Source organism: Equus caballus, chromosome 1, assembly GCF_041296265.1.
Source record: "Equus caballus isolate H_3958 breed thoroughbred chromosome 1, TB-T2T, whole genome shotgun sequence".
NCBI lineage: Eukaryota > Metazoa > Chordata > Mammalia > Perissodactyla > Equidae > Equus > Equus caballus.
The window spans coordinates 149,384,029-149,401,682 of record NC_091684.1 but is presented as its reverse complement, the minus strand read 5'-3'; the positions used below and the strand labels follow the sequence as shown (position 1 = coordinate 149,401,682).

At 37.8% G+C, this 17,654-nt stretch overlaps 1 protein-coding gene across 6 annotated transcripts in view; it reads left to right on the top strand.

Annotated features, from left to right (window-relative positions):
- Positions 1–17,654, top strand: part of UNC13C (unc-13 homolog C) — a 557,967-nt gene that overhangs the window by 494,372 nt on the left and 45,941 nt on the right. For all 6 annotated transcript variants that reach the window (XM_070236389.1, XM_070236405.1, XM_070236396.1 and 3 more), the window contains one exon: positions 5,474–5,621. In XM_070236389.1, the coding sequence (XP_070092490.1) occupies positions 5,474–5,621 (148 nt within the window). The remainder of the gene's footprint in view (positions 1–5,473; positions 5,622–17,654) is intronic.

The window sequence follows — 17,654 nt, the reverse complement described above, 5'->3', positions numbered from 1 at the left end:
TAATGAATTAGGAATGACCCTAATATTTCAGATATGTTCTAACCATCAGAGAATGCTGTTGCTCTATCATACCCTTTGTCTTGACCTGTCTACCTATATTAATGCATGATCAGATTTCATTAGCTTTGATGGCTGCCCTGTCACTTATTAAATCATGTTGAACTTGAGAGCAAATAAAGCTTTATGGCTTTTAAAGTTCTACTGATGTTAAGCCATGTCACCCCCATTCTGTACTCTGCAGTAAACATTTTATCGTGAATACAAGCCTTTTTCTTATCTCTTTGTCATCGCATCCTGTAAATGTTGACCCACCATGCCAGACTGCCAAGACATTTCTGAAGCCAGATTCTGTCATCCAATGTAATAATGTCAAGCTTTGGCTCATCTGCACATTTGAAAAACATGCTCTCTGCCTTTGTCTGTCCAAGTCCATGGTGAAAATATCAGCCAGGAAATGGCCAAGGGAGAGAGAATGTCACCCAGCTGACATCCTTATCCTTCACAGCACTAAACAACCAACTTTTCCACTGTTCTCTAACTGATTGAAAATTCCTTTCTTGGCCAACCCCAGTGGCCTACTGGTTAAGTTCAGCGCACTTCGCTTCAGCAGCCCAGGTTCGGTTCCCAGGTGCAAACCTACACCACTCTGTCAGTGACCATGCTGTGGTGGCAGCCCACATGCAAAAAGAGGAAGATTGGCAGTAGATGTTAGCTCAGCGTGCATCTTCCTCAAAAAAAAACAAAAGACACTTACTTTCTTGAATGAGGAGGAAATGACTTCCTGTCCCAACTTGTTATGTTGCCAACTATTTTCTGCTGATTTGCACCAATCTAAGTAAAGCATCTAAACAGATCAAACTGGAAGTTCCTGGATTATGTTGCAGTTTGCAGAAGAACAAGAAGAAGCTGAATCCCAGGTTTTTTCTGTTTGGAACCAATGGAGAAAAATCCACTTTTTTTCAGGCATAAGGGAAACATCCAGAAGTCTTTAAAACCCCACACTCACAAATTCCCCTCTAGTATATAACTCCCCCCAACACACACCAAATGCTTACTATAATGAGTAAAGATCAACTAGGCTGCACAGAGCTGTTGATAGCGAGTTCTGTTTAATAGCTAAGACATTCACTCCCACACATTAGCCCCAATTTATATTCTTCAAATTCAGGCCTCAGCAAAATACAAATTCTACTCTCCTGTTCCTTCAAGGGCTATTGCAAAGAGTCAAAACTGAATGTGAAATCTCTGAATGCCAAGGTGCAAGCCATAACTGCAGCCCCCTTTCTCTTGGTTATCTGTGCGAGTAGGATAAACATACGGATGCTGTTAGGAGCTGTCCCAGGTTCTGAACCACTGTGTAAAAGGCGTCCGTGAAGCTGCATTTTCATTGAGTTTTTATTTGCATAACTATAGAAATAATTTCCTTCACTCATCGAGTGAGGAGCCCATGGCATGTGTTATTTATCTGTGTTCACTGAACAGAGGGTTTCATTCTTAGCATCTTGCAACTTGTTTTCTCTACTAATATTGCTACCTTTTGTCCTCGGTTTGTCTTTCAATATCTCCTATTACACAGCGCACTCAAAAGACAAAAGCATCAGTTCTGCCTCTACAAATCTCCTACTGTTCACTTACTATCCTGCTAGACCCTCTAGTAGAATGACTCATTGTACCCCATGACTAAAAAGGAGGAAATCAGTTCAGTATCATAACCTAAAACTCTAGGGAGGGCCTTAGGCTCTACTCAGAACAAACTCATATCTTATTTATGTTTTCACTTCATGACTAGTCCCTCACTTCCCAGAGACCTACAAAATAATGCCTTCATGGTAAAAATATGTCTTCCTACAAAATTATTAGAGGAGTTCAAGAATGAATACATAGTTTATACCTTCATAGTGTAACTCTCTTCTTCCATGAAGCCTTCTAGACCCTCAAAAATATCTCAATTATATGAAGTCCAGTCACATTCTTCTATCCGATGGTTTCCTAAGCCATATTCCATGGAACACTTGTGTCCCCAAGCATGTTAATAGATGCCCTATTTGATAGGTGTCCTATGGCCAAGGAATTTTAAGAACCAGATATGTTAATGAAAGATTAGACAGTTTTCTTTACCACAGTGAGTCTCAGAGCCTTTAATATGTTAATGACATTGTGAATCTTTAAAAGCCCAATGTCATCTCTTAACTTCTCTAGGCCCTCTACTACCTAGAGGCAACTTGTGGCTTCCAGGCAGCACAAGTTTGTGGTGAGAAGAGAGTAACAGCAGCAAAGCAGTATATTTTAAACTATACCAAAGAAATCTGAAAACTACAACTACCTTAATTCTTCTTAAGTGCTGGGATTCCCAGAGTTTAGTTTCTCTTCGTTACCTAATAGGATTGTCCTGTTTCTCTAGTCTACTGTAATGAATTATCTAGTGGCTGCTAAAATTTAAAAAAAAATGACAATGCTGATAAGTTGATAAAAACCAAAGTTGTCACTCCTTTAGAAGCCTTTACTAACTCCTTCTCCCAATAGAATTGTTTGCCGCCCTCATTATCTGTATTTTCAAATCATTTTTCTTATACCTGCAGTGTATTATTGGAGTTATTCATTGACATTTTGGTTACATTTGCTACTAGATTATAATTCCTTTGAGAACAACCTCTGGGTCTCTTTCACTTCATATCCTCAGCATCTAGCACAAGGTCTGGCTCATGATACAGGTTTAATAAATATTTATAAGGGACAGAGGGAGAGAGAACAGGCAAGAAGGCAGACCCCACCACTGACGCTACCAGGGTGAGCCAAGGGCCCATGGTCCTATCCTCACAAATTCAACAGTAACAGTGATAATCCTTATGAATGCTGTCACTGTGCTGCTTTATATACACTGTTAAAGAACAGTTTTTAAAAGAGAACATAATAATGACATTCATGCAATTAAAAAACTTGTCAAAAATCTTATTTAACTCATCAATTAATGAGGGAACCAGTAAGCTCTTACAACTGGCTCAAAGGAGAATTCTAAGAACTACACAGGAGGATAAGCAATAAAGAAAGCTGAAATAAATTTACAAATAAAGGCAAAACAGATCAATCCACAGAACAATAATCAGTTGCATCCCATCAGAAATAATTAATTTTCATTTCTATGCGCAAGAGTCATTTACATCATTATCCATTTTCCACAATTTACAGAGTGTTAAAAAGCTCAAAGACAACGAAAAGCAAAGATAACTCAGATGGACATACTAAACAGAACGTGCACAATCTTTTTTGTCCATTTTGAAGTCTTTCACAATTTTTCCTGTCAACTCTTAGCAGTCCCAAGAGATGACAAAACATCATTTTAGCTGCTGCTTCTTCTTGTACTTCTTTTTATTGTAATCTTCCAGCACTTATGCTCAGGTTTGATAAGACTGGCACTTGCCTGAGAAACATTGAGAGAGAGAATGTGTTCCCTTCCAGAGCCACCCCTAACCCCACCCTCACCCCCTAAGCCCCCCTCCCCTTCCTGATTATTTATCCCACTGCTCTTTACAATTAGGGTGAGTTATTTCATCTGATGACTCCTTGGTTCATTATATAAAACAGACCTCCAGAGAGCACCCAACCACTCCTCTAGGAGAGAAAGTCTAGTCCAAGCTAAATTTTCCCCTCTCAATACATCCATTTAATATATTCCACCTTACATATCATACCATGTTTCCTGAAGAAAGGAACTGTCATAGTTTTTTGTACCCGCCAAGACATCTGAAACAATTCTGGACTCATAGTCCTCAATAAATACTTTCTACATGTGAAAATTTTTTAACATTTTAAAATATTTGAACATTTAAAATATGTAAAATAGAAGATCAAGGTGTAGAACAATTTTAAATATTATATCTTTGTCATCTCTTAAAAAGTAAGAAAAGGCTTTTCCCATTTTTATATGCCTCCTCTTCATAACCATAGGTAGCTTTTGGCACAAGTTGTGTTCTTACAGTACTCTCAGCTAGAATCAGTCAATGGAGTTTTAAGTAGTCATAGGTTTTTCTCCTTGCAGTGTCCACATTGTAGCAATCTTTCTTCACATTACATCCCCATTGCCTACTTTCTCTGGCCTGTGCCTTGATTCTTCTCTGCATTGCACTCTTTGAAAGTACACTCAGATGCTTACAAATGCCCAGAATATTTCTCTGTATCTCCCCTTGAATAGGGGAGAAAACTAAGACAATTAACATTTTTCAGTTCATTCAATTATTTTACCTTAAAATTTCTTTGTATGTGTGTGAGGGAGATTGGCCCTGAGATAACATCTGTGCCAATCTTCCTCTATTTTTTGTATGTGGGACACCACCACGGGATACTTTGATGAGCAGTGTGTAGGTCTGGACCTGGGATATGAACCTGTGAACCCCTGGCCGCCGAAGCAGAGCACATGAATTTGACCACTATGCCACCGGGCTGGCCCCTACCTCAGACATTTTTAAGGAGTGGGATAGAGAGATGATACATATCCATTTAAGAGAGGGTATCAGAATCATTTGTTGAGCTTTATCAAAATATGTCATTCTGTAAGAGTCATAGATCACAGTGAGCCAGGTTGCAATAAGTGTGTAGTTTAGCATTGTTGGCACAGGGGGAGAGAGAACAATTTATCTAACCTTAACAGAATTCTACAAATATGTTATCATCTATAAATGGCTGGGGGAAAAATCCTTAGTTTTATCACGTATCTCTGGATATTCTGCCTTCCAAAGTGATGTCTGTGCATACTTGCAGCATGAGAAACGCTAACATTCCTCAATCACAATATTTATTGTCAAAGAGCATATATCTTCTCTATTATCTTACCTATAAATATTGTAATGTTTTGAGTTTGTTGGATGACAATATCAAAAACAAAACAAAAGAAAGACTCTATGTTTTAGTACATTTATCAGCCACAAGGTTCAGGGGTTACTGGGTTTCCAAGGACAACTCTGCATCTTCAGGTTGACAATCTATATAGTGTGTTATTAGAGCATTGGGAACATGAAGCAACTGGCACAGGCCTAGAATCGCAAAGTAGTATCTGAAAAATATGTGACCAGAAGCTACCTCCTTTGTGAAATTTTGACAACTCTGGATATTTTTCTCACGCTCTAGAAATAGAACTTGATGATTGTTGAATTGATAATTGTTATCTAAATCTGTCATTCTATAAGCATTCTGACCACTGCATCTTTATGATCCCATTTGCTTAACTAAAGTTTTGAATGAGAAGAAAAATCTTAAGCCTCAAGAATCTGGGGTCTCTGATGTAAAAAGATATTGAGGGAACCTGACTTACTTGGTAATGACCTAGCAATGGGCACATGGTAGCATTATTTCTTTGTATCTAATTTATTTTGATCATATTGTATTATGCCATTTGATGTTCACTATTCCAGCAATAAAATCTCCCCTCCAATACCTCTTCTAAATGCCTCTGCTTACATTATTTTTTTTTTCTTTCTAGCAATACTTTCATGCAGGAGGAAGTGGCCTCAAGAAGAATTTCTTGGAGAAAAGCCCAGATCTTCAGTCTCTGAGATATGCTCTCAGTCTTTATACCCAAACTACTGATGCCTTGATAAAGAAATTCATAGACACCCAAACCTCACAGAGTAAGTAACATATTGGTTGTGAGAATAAAGTAAACTAAAAACAACTAAAATTAAATTTAAGATTATAAATAGTAATAATTTTAATACAATAAATTAAACCATCAATAAGAATGGAGGATTATGGTTAATAGAAAATTACCAAAATTTTTTAGCGCTCATGGATTATAATTTTATAAATAATTTCAATAACACTAGGATATGCTTAGTATGAAAACTGTACAGAATGGGTGACTCTTGTTGGTGATTCTAACTACATAAAATTTAGTAAAATCTAGTTTTGAATATCCATGACTGTGATATCCTCTTCAATTCGGTACAAAAGTTTCAGTGTTTGCTGGTCTTGGTAACTTCTAAAATATGAGAATAATTCCCCAAATCGTGACTTCAAATATGAAATCTCCTGCTCTGGGGTTTCCAGAAGAGAAATCTCATTTTATCCTAATTTTCTATGAGAAAAATTCTAAGTTTTACTTTGCAACAAGCCAAGACGCAAGTACTTTATTGGAAATTCAGATCTATTTCATGTGGCAAAGTTCCCACCTCATAAGCTTCTAGGATATTACTGTTAAGTAACCTTTCTTTCAAGTTGCTTTTTGATTTATTACATTTTGGTAATTATATGCATGTAAGATCTGGCATTTCTGAGAGATTATTGAAAATGTCATTCTCAGTAAAAAAGAGTCAAATAGAGGCTGAAATTGCACCAGAGAAATAATAAAGACAAATAGGAAGACATTGTCTTCATTCATGAGAGATCCTCAGAAAAGAAAGCATACAGATTTTTTTTTTCCTGTGATGAAAATGCTTCAGACTAGTCTGTTGTTCTTCATGGATATTTTAATTTTTCTAACTATATGAAAGAAAATGCCCGGGTAGATGATAGGCCTGTCTTTAACATTTTGTGCTTTCTGATAGTGCCCAATTAAATGCTACCTATGCTCCTTTTAATGCTGTATGCAAACCCAGTTACATCTTGGGATGGTTGCAGAAAGGAGAAAAGAGGTGAGCTCATGAGGGGTTGTCAAGAGATGCAGAAATATGCAAACATTACTCCCTGAATCCATGATCCCTCAAGGTTTGCTGAACTTCATAAATATGAATGCAATTCTAATATATCATATAGTTTGTAGCTTTATTCCCAGAGAATGTGAGTGTATAAAATCTTTGCTTTGCTTTTATGGGTATACATTTGTGTGTTTACACACACACACACATATGCACATGCAGCCCGTGTTTTAGCATAGATGTCACAACAAAAGACTACATATGGACATCAATTTGGGTATGTGGAATTTGGCACATGTACTTATTTTTGTTGTATGTATTGTATGGCAGCAATAAAAACATATGGGGAGAAAACAAGAGGATCCATAATCCCAGTAACCCCCTGACTTAACAGGACTTATTTCAGTCTTGTTCTCTCTTTTTCTTTTTTACTGCCCTTTTCTGACTTTTTCTGAGTAAACAATTTTTAATTTTTTTTCGCATAACTGAAATTGACAGGATATAGATCTGCAATGGCTTTGCATTTTCTCCAATAGCTACCTTCAACCATACTTTGTGGAAACTATTTCCATCTCCTCCCTACCTACCTCATCATCCTCCCAACTGCCCCCAGCCAGGCATGATCAGGCCCAAAGGACCTGAGTTGTGAAGGGAGCTTGATGAGCCCTTCCCCACCCCTCCCTTACCCTCTCCTAAGATCCCTCTCTGCTTCAGAGTTTTGGGACAGAAACTGAAGGGGAGAAGGGAGATGTCCTTATTGTCCCTTCTATGGTACATCAAAATGCTGGCTTTTCTGGGGGCCCAGTGTTAGGGGCCCTCCTATCTGTTCAGCTTCCTGGTGAGTGGAATCTGCTCCAGGTCCTTTCAGGGACCGCTCAGTGACCACCTCCTGCAGCACATACCATAGCTTCTTGCTCCTTGAATATCTGCTCCTAGTGGCCAGCCTTCTGAAATGGGGTCCCAGCAAGAAGGCTGAAGCCCAACTTCCTCCTGTGGGGTCACTTGAGCTCATACATTCTCTCTTTGTCTTTGGTGATGATGGGGGCTTCACTGTCATTGTTGTCTCTCTACAATTATCCTCTCCACTTATTCAAATAAGCATTTGTACTTCCAAATTGAAGGAAGGGGGATGACAGGAATACTACTGCCTAATATAACCATTGTTCAATCAAAAGTGGAGGCAAGACAAATTCTCTTCAGTTAATGGATGCAGGATTTCTGAGTTTATATTCATTCCCTCTCTTCTAAGTCTATCACGATCCCATCTCAATATTCATTACCAATGACTGAATAATAAAGTTAGCTAACAACATCATATGCTTTATAAAATAGTGAGAGAAAGGAGAGATAAAATGAAAATTAGCTGAATAATAGAAATGTTTATGACACAACCAAAAAGAAAATATAGTAAAGGATACAATCTTCATCTCTATAGCAGACTCTAGAGTCATGGTTTGTGTTTATGACTTCCAAATGCTCCTGTCCAGTCCATATTCCCTTTGGCTTCAAAGGAACCTTAGCTTCCAGGGTTCTTTAACTGACAGAGAAACAGAAAAGTTGAATTCTCGAGGATCTTACTTATATGGTGCGCTATACTATCCTACTCACACTTGACAATTGACATGTTGAAGGAGATGAAGTTGGGCTCCACCTTTGGATTCCTTTGGTACTCTTCCCTGCAGATGAGTGTTTACAGTTAATAGCAGGATCAGCTGTGCCCTTTTTGTACCTGTTATCCTGGTAGCATGAAGAGTCCAAAATGAACAAATGAAGTCTCAGTTTCCAGTGTAAATATTGTTGTAATTATTCAAACAATTTTCTAGGACTTAGCACCAAATACCCATGACTATTTATTATATTTAACTTTTGTTAATCTAACATATTTTGTTAATACAATTTTAAAAGACCATACTGGCATTAAAAGACAAAACTGATGTTTATATTTAAATATAAAATTTGAGGGGCCAGCCCCGTGGCCAAGTGGTTAAGTTCATGCACTCTGCTTCGGCGGCCCAGGGTTTTGCTGGTTTGGATGCTGGGCATGGACATGGCACTGCTCCTCAGGCCACGTTGAGGTGGCATCCCACATGCAACAACTAGAAGGACCCACAGCTAAAATATACAACTATGTACTTGGGGGACTTGGGGGGAAAAAGGAAAAAAAAAGACTGGCAACTGTTGTTAGCTCAGGTGCCAATCTTTAAATAAATAACTAAATAAGTAGATAAATATAAAATTTGAAATATAAGCTAGTACTGCATAATGCAAACCCCTGCCACTTTCTGCCTGAGGAGCCACAGGAGCATGCTTACCCTCACTCAGTGTAAACTGGGCTGTCAGAGAGTTAATGCCCCAGCGAGCAGCCCTCAACCACGGGAAGTCGGCTGATTAAAAAAACAAAACTTCAGCTTCCTCAGTTGGGACAACTCTGACATGTATTCTATGTGAACTCCAGAGTTCCCCTGTGAGATGGAACTCTGGTCCCCCTCAGAGGGATCGCTTCCCAGGTAGACCATTTACCCTTGATGCTTATCTCAGCTTCTGCTTCTGGGGGAACGCAAACCCAAGGTCACACTGCTACAAAGTGGGGAGCCAGGTTCTAATTCAGCTAGTCTAGATCTAGCGGAATCTTAACCATTGTGTGCACATCTTTTTTCTTTTTTTCTGAAGAAGAGTCACCCTGAGCTAACATCTGTTGTCAATCTGCCTCTTTTTGCTTGAGGAAGATTGTCCCTGAGCTAACATCTGTGCCAATCTTCCTCTATGTTGTACGTGGGTCGCCACCACAGCACAGCCACTGAGAAGTGGTGTAGGTCCATGCTCAGGAATGAACGTGGGCCACCAAAGCAGAGTGCATCGAACTTAACCACTAGGCCATAGGGGCAGTCCCTATGTCTTCTTGATAAAGGCCAAATACCCTCAATGAATATTTCCCCATCACTTGAGCTTTTTCTTTCATGATTTCTTAATACAGAAGTAATTAATGAAATTCAACTTATAAGTAAGAAAACATTATTTGGAAAAACTTTTACATGTTTTATTTACCTTATGATCAGTAAAACACAAAGTGATTTTTTGTCTCCTTAATTTCTAACTCAGACTCTACAGGGAAATTATTGTTTAAAACAACATTAAATCTTTATTCAAGTGTTTAATCCATCTACATGTGGTGTAAAAGGACTTGGGGTCCTTTAGAAATCTAAGAGTGCTTCTTAAAGCATTCATATTTTACTTCTTTTATTCTCATAAAATCTTCCCTTACTCCATTTTCTTCTTTCCTTTTCTCTTGTTAAAAATCTCTTTCTCATCTCTTTCTCTTTTCTGTCTTTTTCCTTGTCTGTGTTTGAAAATTAACTGTAATATTAAATGTAAGGAAAAAAACAATGACAATTAATGGAATTATTTTTTCACTGTCTTCAAATTGAAAGATATACTTTCCTTTAAAAATATTTTTATTTTCATTGAGCTTCTACATAGTGGGTCTATAAGTATAGAAAAACCTGCTGGATCTTGCTCACTTATTCTCTCTTTACCTCCTCTCCTTTTTCTTTTTTTCCTTTGCTCCTTTCTCTCTCATTTTCACTTTGCTTCCCTCCTTCTTTGTTCTCTTTTTGGCATAGATTTATATGTCATCTTTCACTGGTAGTAAAAACAAAAACAAAAACAAAGGGAAAAACTGCAAGGGATTGAGTCCCATTAGAAATTTATGAACCACAGAGTTCAAATGAGATCTATTGATTTGGAAAAACACTTCTTCTCTCCTCTTTCTACTCCAAATAATGGAAAATAAACGAATCCAAAATGGGTATAGAAGTATTCTTAAGTCATCAAATGAAACTGAGAGTTCAGTTTATGAGAGTAACATGTTTATTATTCTAGCAATATACTACAGTAATAAAACAGCATCTTACTCTGCATTCACTTTACAAATATTTACCAAGCATCATGTCCGAACAAAGTCCCACATAATGAGGCATATATTCAAACCTGAACACAATGTGATGTACATCCAGTTGTTCTAATATGGTGATTCTCAAGCAGAGGTGATTTTGTTTCCCCAGGGACACTTGGCAATATCTGAAGAGCTTTGCTCTCACATTTAGGAATGGTGGTATTGTTACTGGTATCCAATGGGTGGAGATCAGGGAAGCTGCTAAATATCCTACAGTGCACAGGACAGCTTCCTAAAACAAGAATTTATCTGGTTCCAAATAGCAAAAGCGCCCAGGTTGGGACACCCTGCCCTAATACTAGACTGAAAAGTGAGAAGTGATATAACATGGGTCATGTTAGAAGAGGAGGACATTTGGCTTGAGAGGATAGGAAAGGCAGAAGCTTCAGTGGGCAAACTGTGTCATAAAGTGGTAGAAAGAGAAAAGTGTTCTGGATGCAGAAACTGTCCAGGAAAGCATATACTTGTAGTCTTAATTTTAAAATCCTAATATTTCAAGCACATCCACAGTATATTTTTATTAGGAAAACGATGTCTATTTTGCTTTTAAAACAAAATTCACCACATCACCTCCTATTTTTGAGCAATAGATATAGTTAAAAGTGCCTTAAATTTCCCTACACTATTAAAATATACTTAGATACTGTGGTAGGTTTATGTAACACTATTAGAAATTATTTTAATATTTGTAGTAATTATTATATATTCTTACTCTTAAAGGTTGGCCCAATGGTTTAAATTGAGTAGTTAGCTTGAAAAATTGTGCTCTTTTTCTTGTTGTTGTTTCTCAAGGATATGTTGCTTACAGTTGTAGAAGCTGGTACAAAATTCATTTCTTGCATCTTGATTACAATATTCATCATCAAAAAAAAAAAAAATGCTTTTCTAACAACCTTTTCATTGTACCCAGGGCTCTTTGACTACATCACACAGTAGCAGACAGTGAAAATGTATAAAACTTTAACATATTAAATTGATTTTTTTTTCAGTGAATAACACAATATGCAATGAGACATAGAATGAGTAATTGCTGAGCTATCCTGTGTTGTGCTCTGTTTCCTTACCTCAGCAGTTTAATAAAGGGAGAAACTGAATCTCAAAAGCTTTATAGACAAAAGGGATATTTTCGTGTCTAAGTTACAACTGGCTCATAAAGAAAAAACAGATTCTACATTTAATGACTATGTCAGTCAATTAAAATATATGATATGAAATTTTTTATTCTATGATCTGTCCTCTTTTTAACTTGTTATGAGCAACATTTTTGAGTCCCTGCTTATTTGGAGTTTCTTAAAATTTAAATCAGAACCTTTCAACCCTTTTAATGACTTGTTTCCTGCTAAAGTGGAGTATAATGTATTCTAATTTGAAATGGAAATCAGATAGCTAATGATTCACATTTTGGAATCTATGAATACACTTCAATACATTCATTGTATAGAAAGCATTAACTATATCTAATAATGTTCATCAAACTATAGAAGATATGTCCTTTCTGAAATGGTTCACTGTGAAAGGGTCTCTTCTTATCAGAAATGTAGGAGAATTTAACATTAATAATAGTTAGTTGGCAGAAGACTAGCATCAAAAGAAATTCACTTTGGAGCCAAAGTCCACAGCTGAAATTTCAACTGGATGCCACTTATGGGGGAAAATGCTGAGGAATGTGTTCAGCATACATGGGGAAGTAACATTAAAATCCACTTGGCCATCTTCAATTTAATACTAATTTGAAAGCACAGTCAGAAGTGGTTTCTCATGCTAGCTGATAAGCCTTTGAGATATAACCAGAAATCCAGAATCCCATCCAACAGATCTATGCCCCTGTCTTATCTCTGGGACAGTGGGATTCAACTAGCTAGCACTGCCTTCCAAGACAAGAGGTTAGCATTTCTTAGAGGGACAAGTGGAAAAATGGAGAATTTATGAAGTTTGGCCTTTAAAACGTTCCAGTTGGTCTGATGACATTCAAAGCTGTGTGAGGCTCTCCAGTGCAGTCAAAAAGCTATACACAAATAACTCTAATAAGAGTGGTGATGTCATATGGTTCTGAGTACACTGAATCCTTTCCCAAAGTAGAAATGGCAAGTGTTAAGTAAGGTTACAGTAATGCTGAGCAATACTGGGCAGCAAGCAAGTTGTCTACCACTGTGCTATTCCTCTCAATAATTCTGCAAGGCCAGTAACATTATCCCACTACTCAGGTTAAGAAATGGAGTCACAAACAGATTAAGAAATGTTCTAAAGTCATGTAGATAAGTGGCAGAGACAATGCCCTTCCCACTATCTCGCGCTTATTTTAATCAGCAAAGAAATCAGAATGTATTATTATTATTTCCTACAGCTCATGCTTTCCTCTCCCTAGTTTTGAATAATCAAGTTTACTTCATCCTCTTTACTTTTCATTTTAGTAGAACTAAATCTCCCTTCTGTTCAGGAGATAATCTTTAGTTAGTTTGTGTGTGTTGGCAACAAACTCTATCCCCAAACTTCTAACTTCTTCCTTGGCTTGCCAGTTTCCTCATTCTGGCCCCTATTAACTGGGCAAGCTCAGTAGCATCATGGTTCTTAAACCATCCAAAATTACCCTTACTTGAGATTCTATCTGTTTGTTATTGATATCCTCACTGATATGAAGGAAAATCCTTATGGCTTTGCTAGGTTTTTCTTCCATGCTGATTCTCTTTCATTTCGGTCATCAAAAATTAGCATGTTAAAATTCCCAAGTCAAATCTCAGAATAATTCTCTTTGGAGGAGGAAAAACATTACATTTTAATGTCTGAGCTGTGCAGAATGAACTAAAGAGTATATTAGCTTTTCACTCAGGGGGATTATTTTCATTACACTCTGGTCAGGGCATCAAAATCCCAGATCCCACTTTCTCATAATGCAGTTTATCTTGCCCAGCATCTCATCTTTCTGGAAACCTGAAGTTAAATTGAGACAACTTGGTATAATTGGTGAAATCATTTGCAAAATTTAAGAGTCCTCACAGCACAGCATAAGCAGATGTGTGTTGTATGTCATGCAATGGGAAAATTATCATTCTTGGTGCACTAATATAAGTATATATATTTCTAGGTTAGAACAGGTGTGCTTTCATTATTGTTTAATTCATTTTTTGGTATGAATAGTTGAGAGATTTTTTTTTATAACACTACCCTTTTAAATCAACAAGCATGTGTGTGAGGTGTGTCTTTTCATTTCCTGATCGGGTGAGAACCAGTTCTTATTCCAAGGCCATGCCCAATATCAGTGGTATTAGAATCCTGTTTTCTGAATTAAAGTGGTCTCTGTTACTTGCCTCTCAAAGGCTAACATTGGTTTAAATAATTCTGAAAGTAATGTATATATTTTTCTAAAATTAAACAAAAAATTTTAAAATTAAAGTTATTTTGTTTCTAAAACAAGTAAAAGAAAAAGACACTGGACATTTGGCATTATATTCAAAGATCTAATTAATAACTACTCGCGATTGCGATTTACTACAGTTTATAGGCATCCTCAAATATCGTTTTCTCACTTGAGTCTCAGAACAACCCTGCAAAGTCAGACAGAGGTCTTTAGATTATCGGTCTGATATTCTACACTGCCTCTGCATGCTCTTTTGAGACGGTCATTTCACCCAAGAGCAATAGATGCCATTGAAGTGATTAGAGCAAGGGTGCAGTGTGGGCAAAAGACTGAAGGGAGACAAGACAGAAGCAGGCAGAGAGGCTGGAGGCTGGGCTGCTGGGAACAGCGATGGAAAGATGTGGGCAGATTCCAGATGTAATTCAGCAGTACAATAGGCAAGGGCTAGTGAAATGAATCTTGTTAAATTAATAAAGATTTAGGATAAGAAATTTCTATGACAGGATTCTCAAATAAAGCAACATTTACTTCTGTGTGGTGAAATTATGGTGGATTTTTTCTCTGCCTGCTTCTAATTTCCTGAACTTTCAAATTATCCAAAGTTTCCAAGTATTTCTTTTTGAATCATAATTTTCTTTTAAAAAGAAATATGGAGAACACATTTTGCTGTGCAAAGTAAATGAGTTTGATTGAATAACAACATATAATTAATTTAAAGTGGTAGACTTTGAAGACTTCCAGGGCCTTGAATATAAATCTGTGGGCTGGAATAAACAGCCCAATTAAACTTTTTCCTAAGGACTCAAAGGATCTCAGAATTGTTCTGTGAGTAGGAAAATTGTCCCAATGAAAGCTGTGCACACACACACACACTATTTTTACACACATATATACATTATATGTGTATATGTAATTTAATAATTTATAAATCTTATTTTATGAAATTTACCAGAGTGATTGGGCAATGCATTCACTAAAATTAATCAAAGGCTAAATCAATGATAAGACAGGTATTTTAAAAATTGTTTAATATTTTCTTATGGGTAACTATAATACCCTTTATATTTTTGTTACTGCTGTTATTTTTGTTTTAGGTCTGATTAGAAAGAAAAACAGAGGTTAGAATCAGTTGTTCGGGAATTTTATGGAAATGCTGACAAACTGAGATGTCAGAAAAACATTCTTCAAATCACTGAGTCAAGAAAGCAAAATGCAATACAATTTCCCTAGACTCACTGAGCCATAACGTCTGTTTTAATGCACTGAGAACATGTTTTGTGACTAATGACGTCAGTGGCATTAATTGAAAACTGCAAACTATTGCCTTACAACCTCCATATGCCCTTTTTAACTAACTTCCAAGAAAAGATATGGGATGTTTTCTCCTTCAGTTATCCCTTGGCACTAGAATTTAAGTCTTGTTATTAAGCCTTTGATTTATCTTAGAAAAAGAAATATGAAGTGCGTTAAGTGGCATGGAAATAGTAAATCTAAGTCCTTAAAGCTTGGAAGCCAAGCTTGTATAAACCTCTAGCGTAAAGGTCTCTGGGGCAAGAATTTGATGTGTTGGTTAAGACAAGGAGTGGGGAACCATGCAATCATGGCCTAAGCATCTGCTTTACCTCTGCCTGGCTATATTACCTTGAGATAAGACATTTAACCTCGCTAAGCCTCAATTTTCCCATCTGTAAAATGTTAGCATAATAATTCCTAAGTCCATTGGGTTGCTGGGAGAATCACAAGTGGTAATGCATGTGAAGCACTTAGCACACAGCAATTTCTCAATGAATATTAATTCTTAATTGATAATAATTATTATTCTTAGGTGTATGTCTAAAAGGTAACTTTCTTCTACAAATATGAAAAAAGAGGAACTCTCGTGGGTGCAGCTCTCTAAGCAAGGAAACCAATGATCAGGTGCTCCCCTGTGAGCTGTGCCTCCACATTACCAAGAGACCCTCAGAGTGATTGAGAAACCTAAGACACTGACACCTGAAGGATTCACACCTGCATTTCTATGAACTACTTCTCCATACTTGCCATGCTTGTCAAATAATCACATATTTGTTGAACCCTTGCTATGCACAAAGCATGATGCTGGGTATGAGACATGGGATAAATTCTCTGCTCCAAGGAGCTTCCAATGAAGCCAAAACAACTATATAAAGGGAATAACAATCATCAGGGTATCTTAGGCTAAATACCAAATGAATCTAAACACCAGATGAAACCTAAGGGCTTTCAGAAGATGGAGAAAATCCTGTGGGCAGGAGAGTTGGGAGGCTTCAGAGAAGAAGCGTGGTTCAAGGTGGGCCTTGAAGGATTCACCTAAGCTTTGTGAGTTGCAACTCAGGGGAGGAGAAGAGCAAGGCACAGAGGCCAAGTTGACCAGGAGACTCGTTAGGGAGAACTAGAGGAAGTGCTTTCCAAAGTGTAGTCTCGAGAGCAGCAGCATCAGGATCTCCTGATGTGTGAGTCAGCTGAGACCACTGTTAACAGAAAACCATAGACTAGGTGGCTTAAACAACAGAAAATTATTTCCTCACAGTTCTGGAGGCTGAAAGTACCAACCAATTCAGTTTCCGGTGAGAGCCTTCTTCCTGACTTGTAGATGGCTGCATCTCATGGTGTCTTCACAAAGTGCAGAGAGCAAGTGAGCTCTCTGGTGTCTCTTCTTATAAGGACGCTAATGTTATTGGGTCAGGACTCCACTCTTATGACCTCACTTAACCTTAACTACTTCCTTCGAGGCCCCATCTCCAAATACAGTCCCATTGGAAGTTAGGGCTTCAATATATGAATTTGGGGGGGACACAAGTATTTGGTCAATTAACCCCTGGGGACTTATTAGGAATGCAAAGTCTTGGGCCATCCCCCCAAACCTATTGAGTTAGAAACTCCAGGAGAAGGGCCCCAAAATCTGTGTTTTAACCAGCCCTCACTAGAGTAAAAAGCACGTAGGGAGGAGTGAATGGAGGGGAGATGAAAGAAGGAGATTGTGACCAGAGCTTAGAGAGCTTTGAATGTCAGGCCCGGGAGTGTGGAGATTGATCTGCAGTCAGTGGGAGGACCCAAAGGAGGGGGGGTCAAACAGGTTAACGGAAAGCCCTCATGCTATGCTGTGTGTTTTGCACAGGAAGGAAGGAGAAAAACCTTTTGGAAAACAGTTTTGTGTTGAAATATTCACAGTCTAAAAATAGTAATAGCAGGAATGGATAAGAAGGGATGAATATGAGGAATAGCACGAAGGAAAAATCTACAGGTCATTATAAGAAAAGCGAGCAAAGGTACTTAGGTACCTTGTAGATCCCTGCAAGCTACTACTAACCAAAACATGGAAGTGTAGATGGGATGCTGTTTTGAGGCAAAAGATAAACTCAGTTTTATTTATTTCTGTCAGTGTTAAGAGCAGGACATGCAAGTGACTACATGCGCTGGGCAGATGGGAGATGTAGTTAAGAGAGCAGTCAGTTCTGACACTACATTTAGGAGGTGATTACAGAATCCCGGGGAGTGCAAGCTCTGAGAAAGGCACACAGCAAGGGAGGATCAGCGAAGTCACTGAGCAAGCCCCCATTCAAGGGAGAGGAGTGGCCTGGAAATAGAGGATGAAGATCAGGGCAGGGTAAATAGCGCCATTTAAACACTTTTGCTACTATCACCTCAAAAGGTCTCTAACTGAGTCTGAGCATGTCTGAAGGGGCATGTTTGTGACTCATTG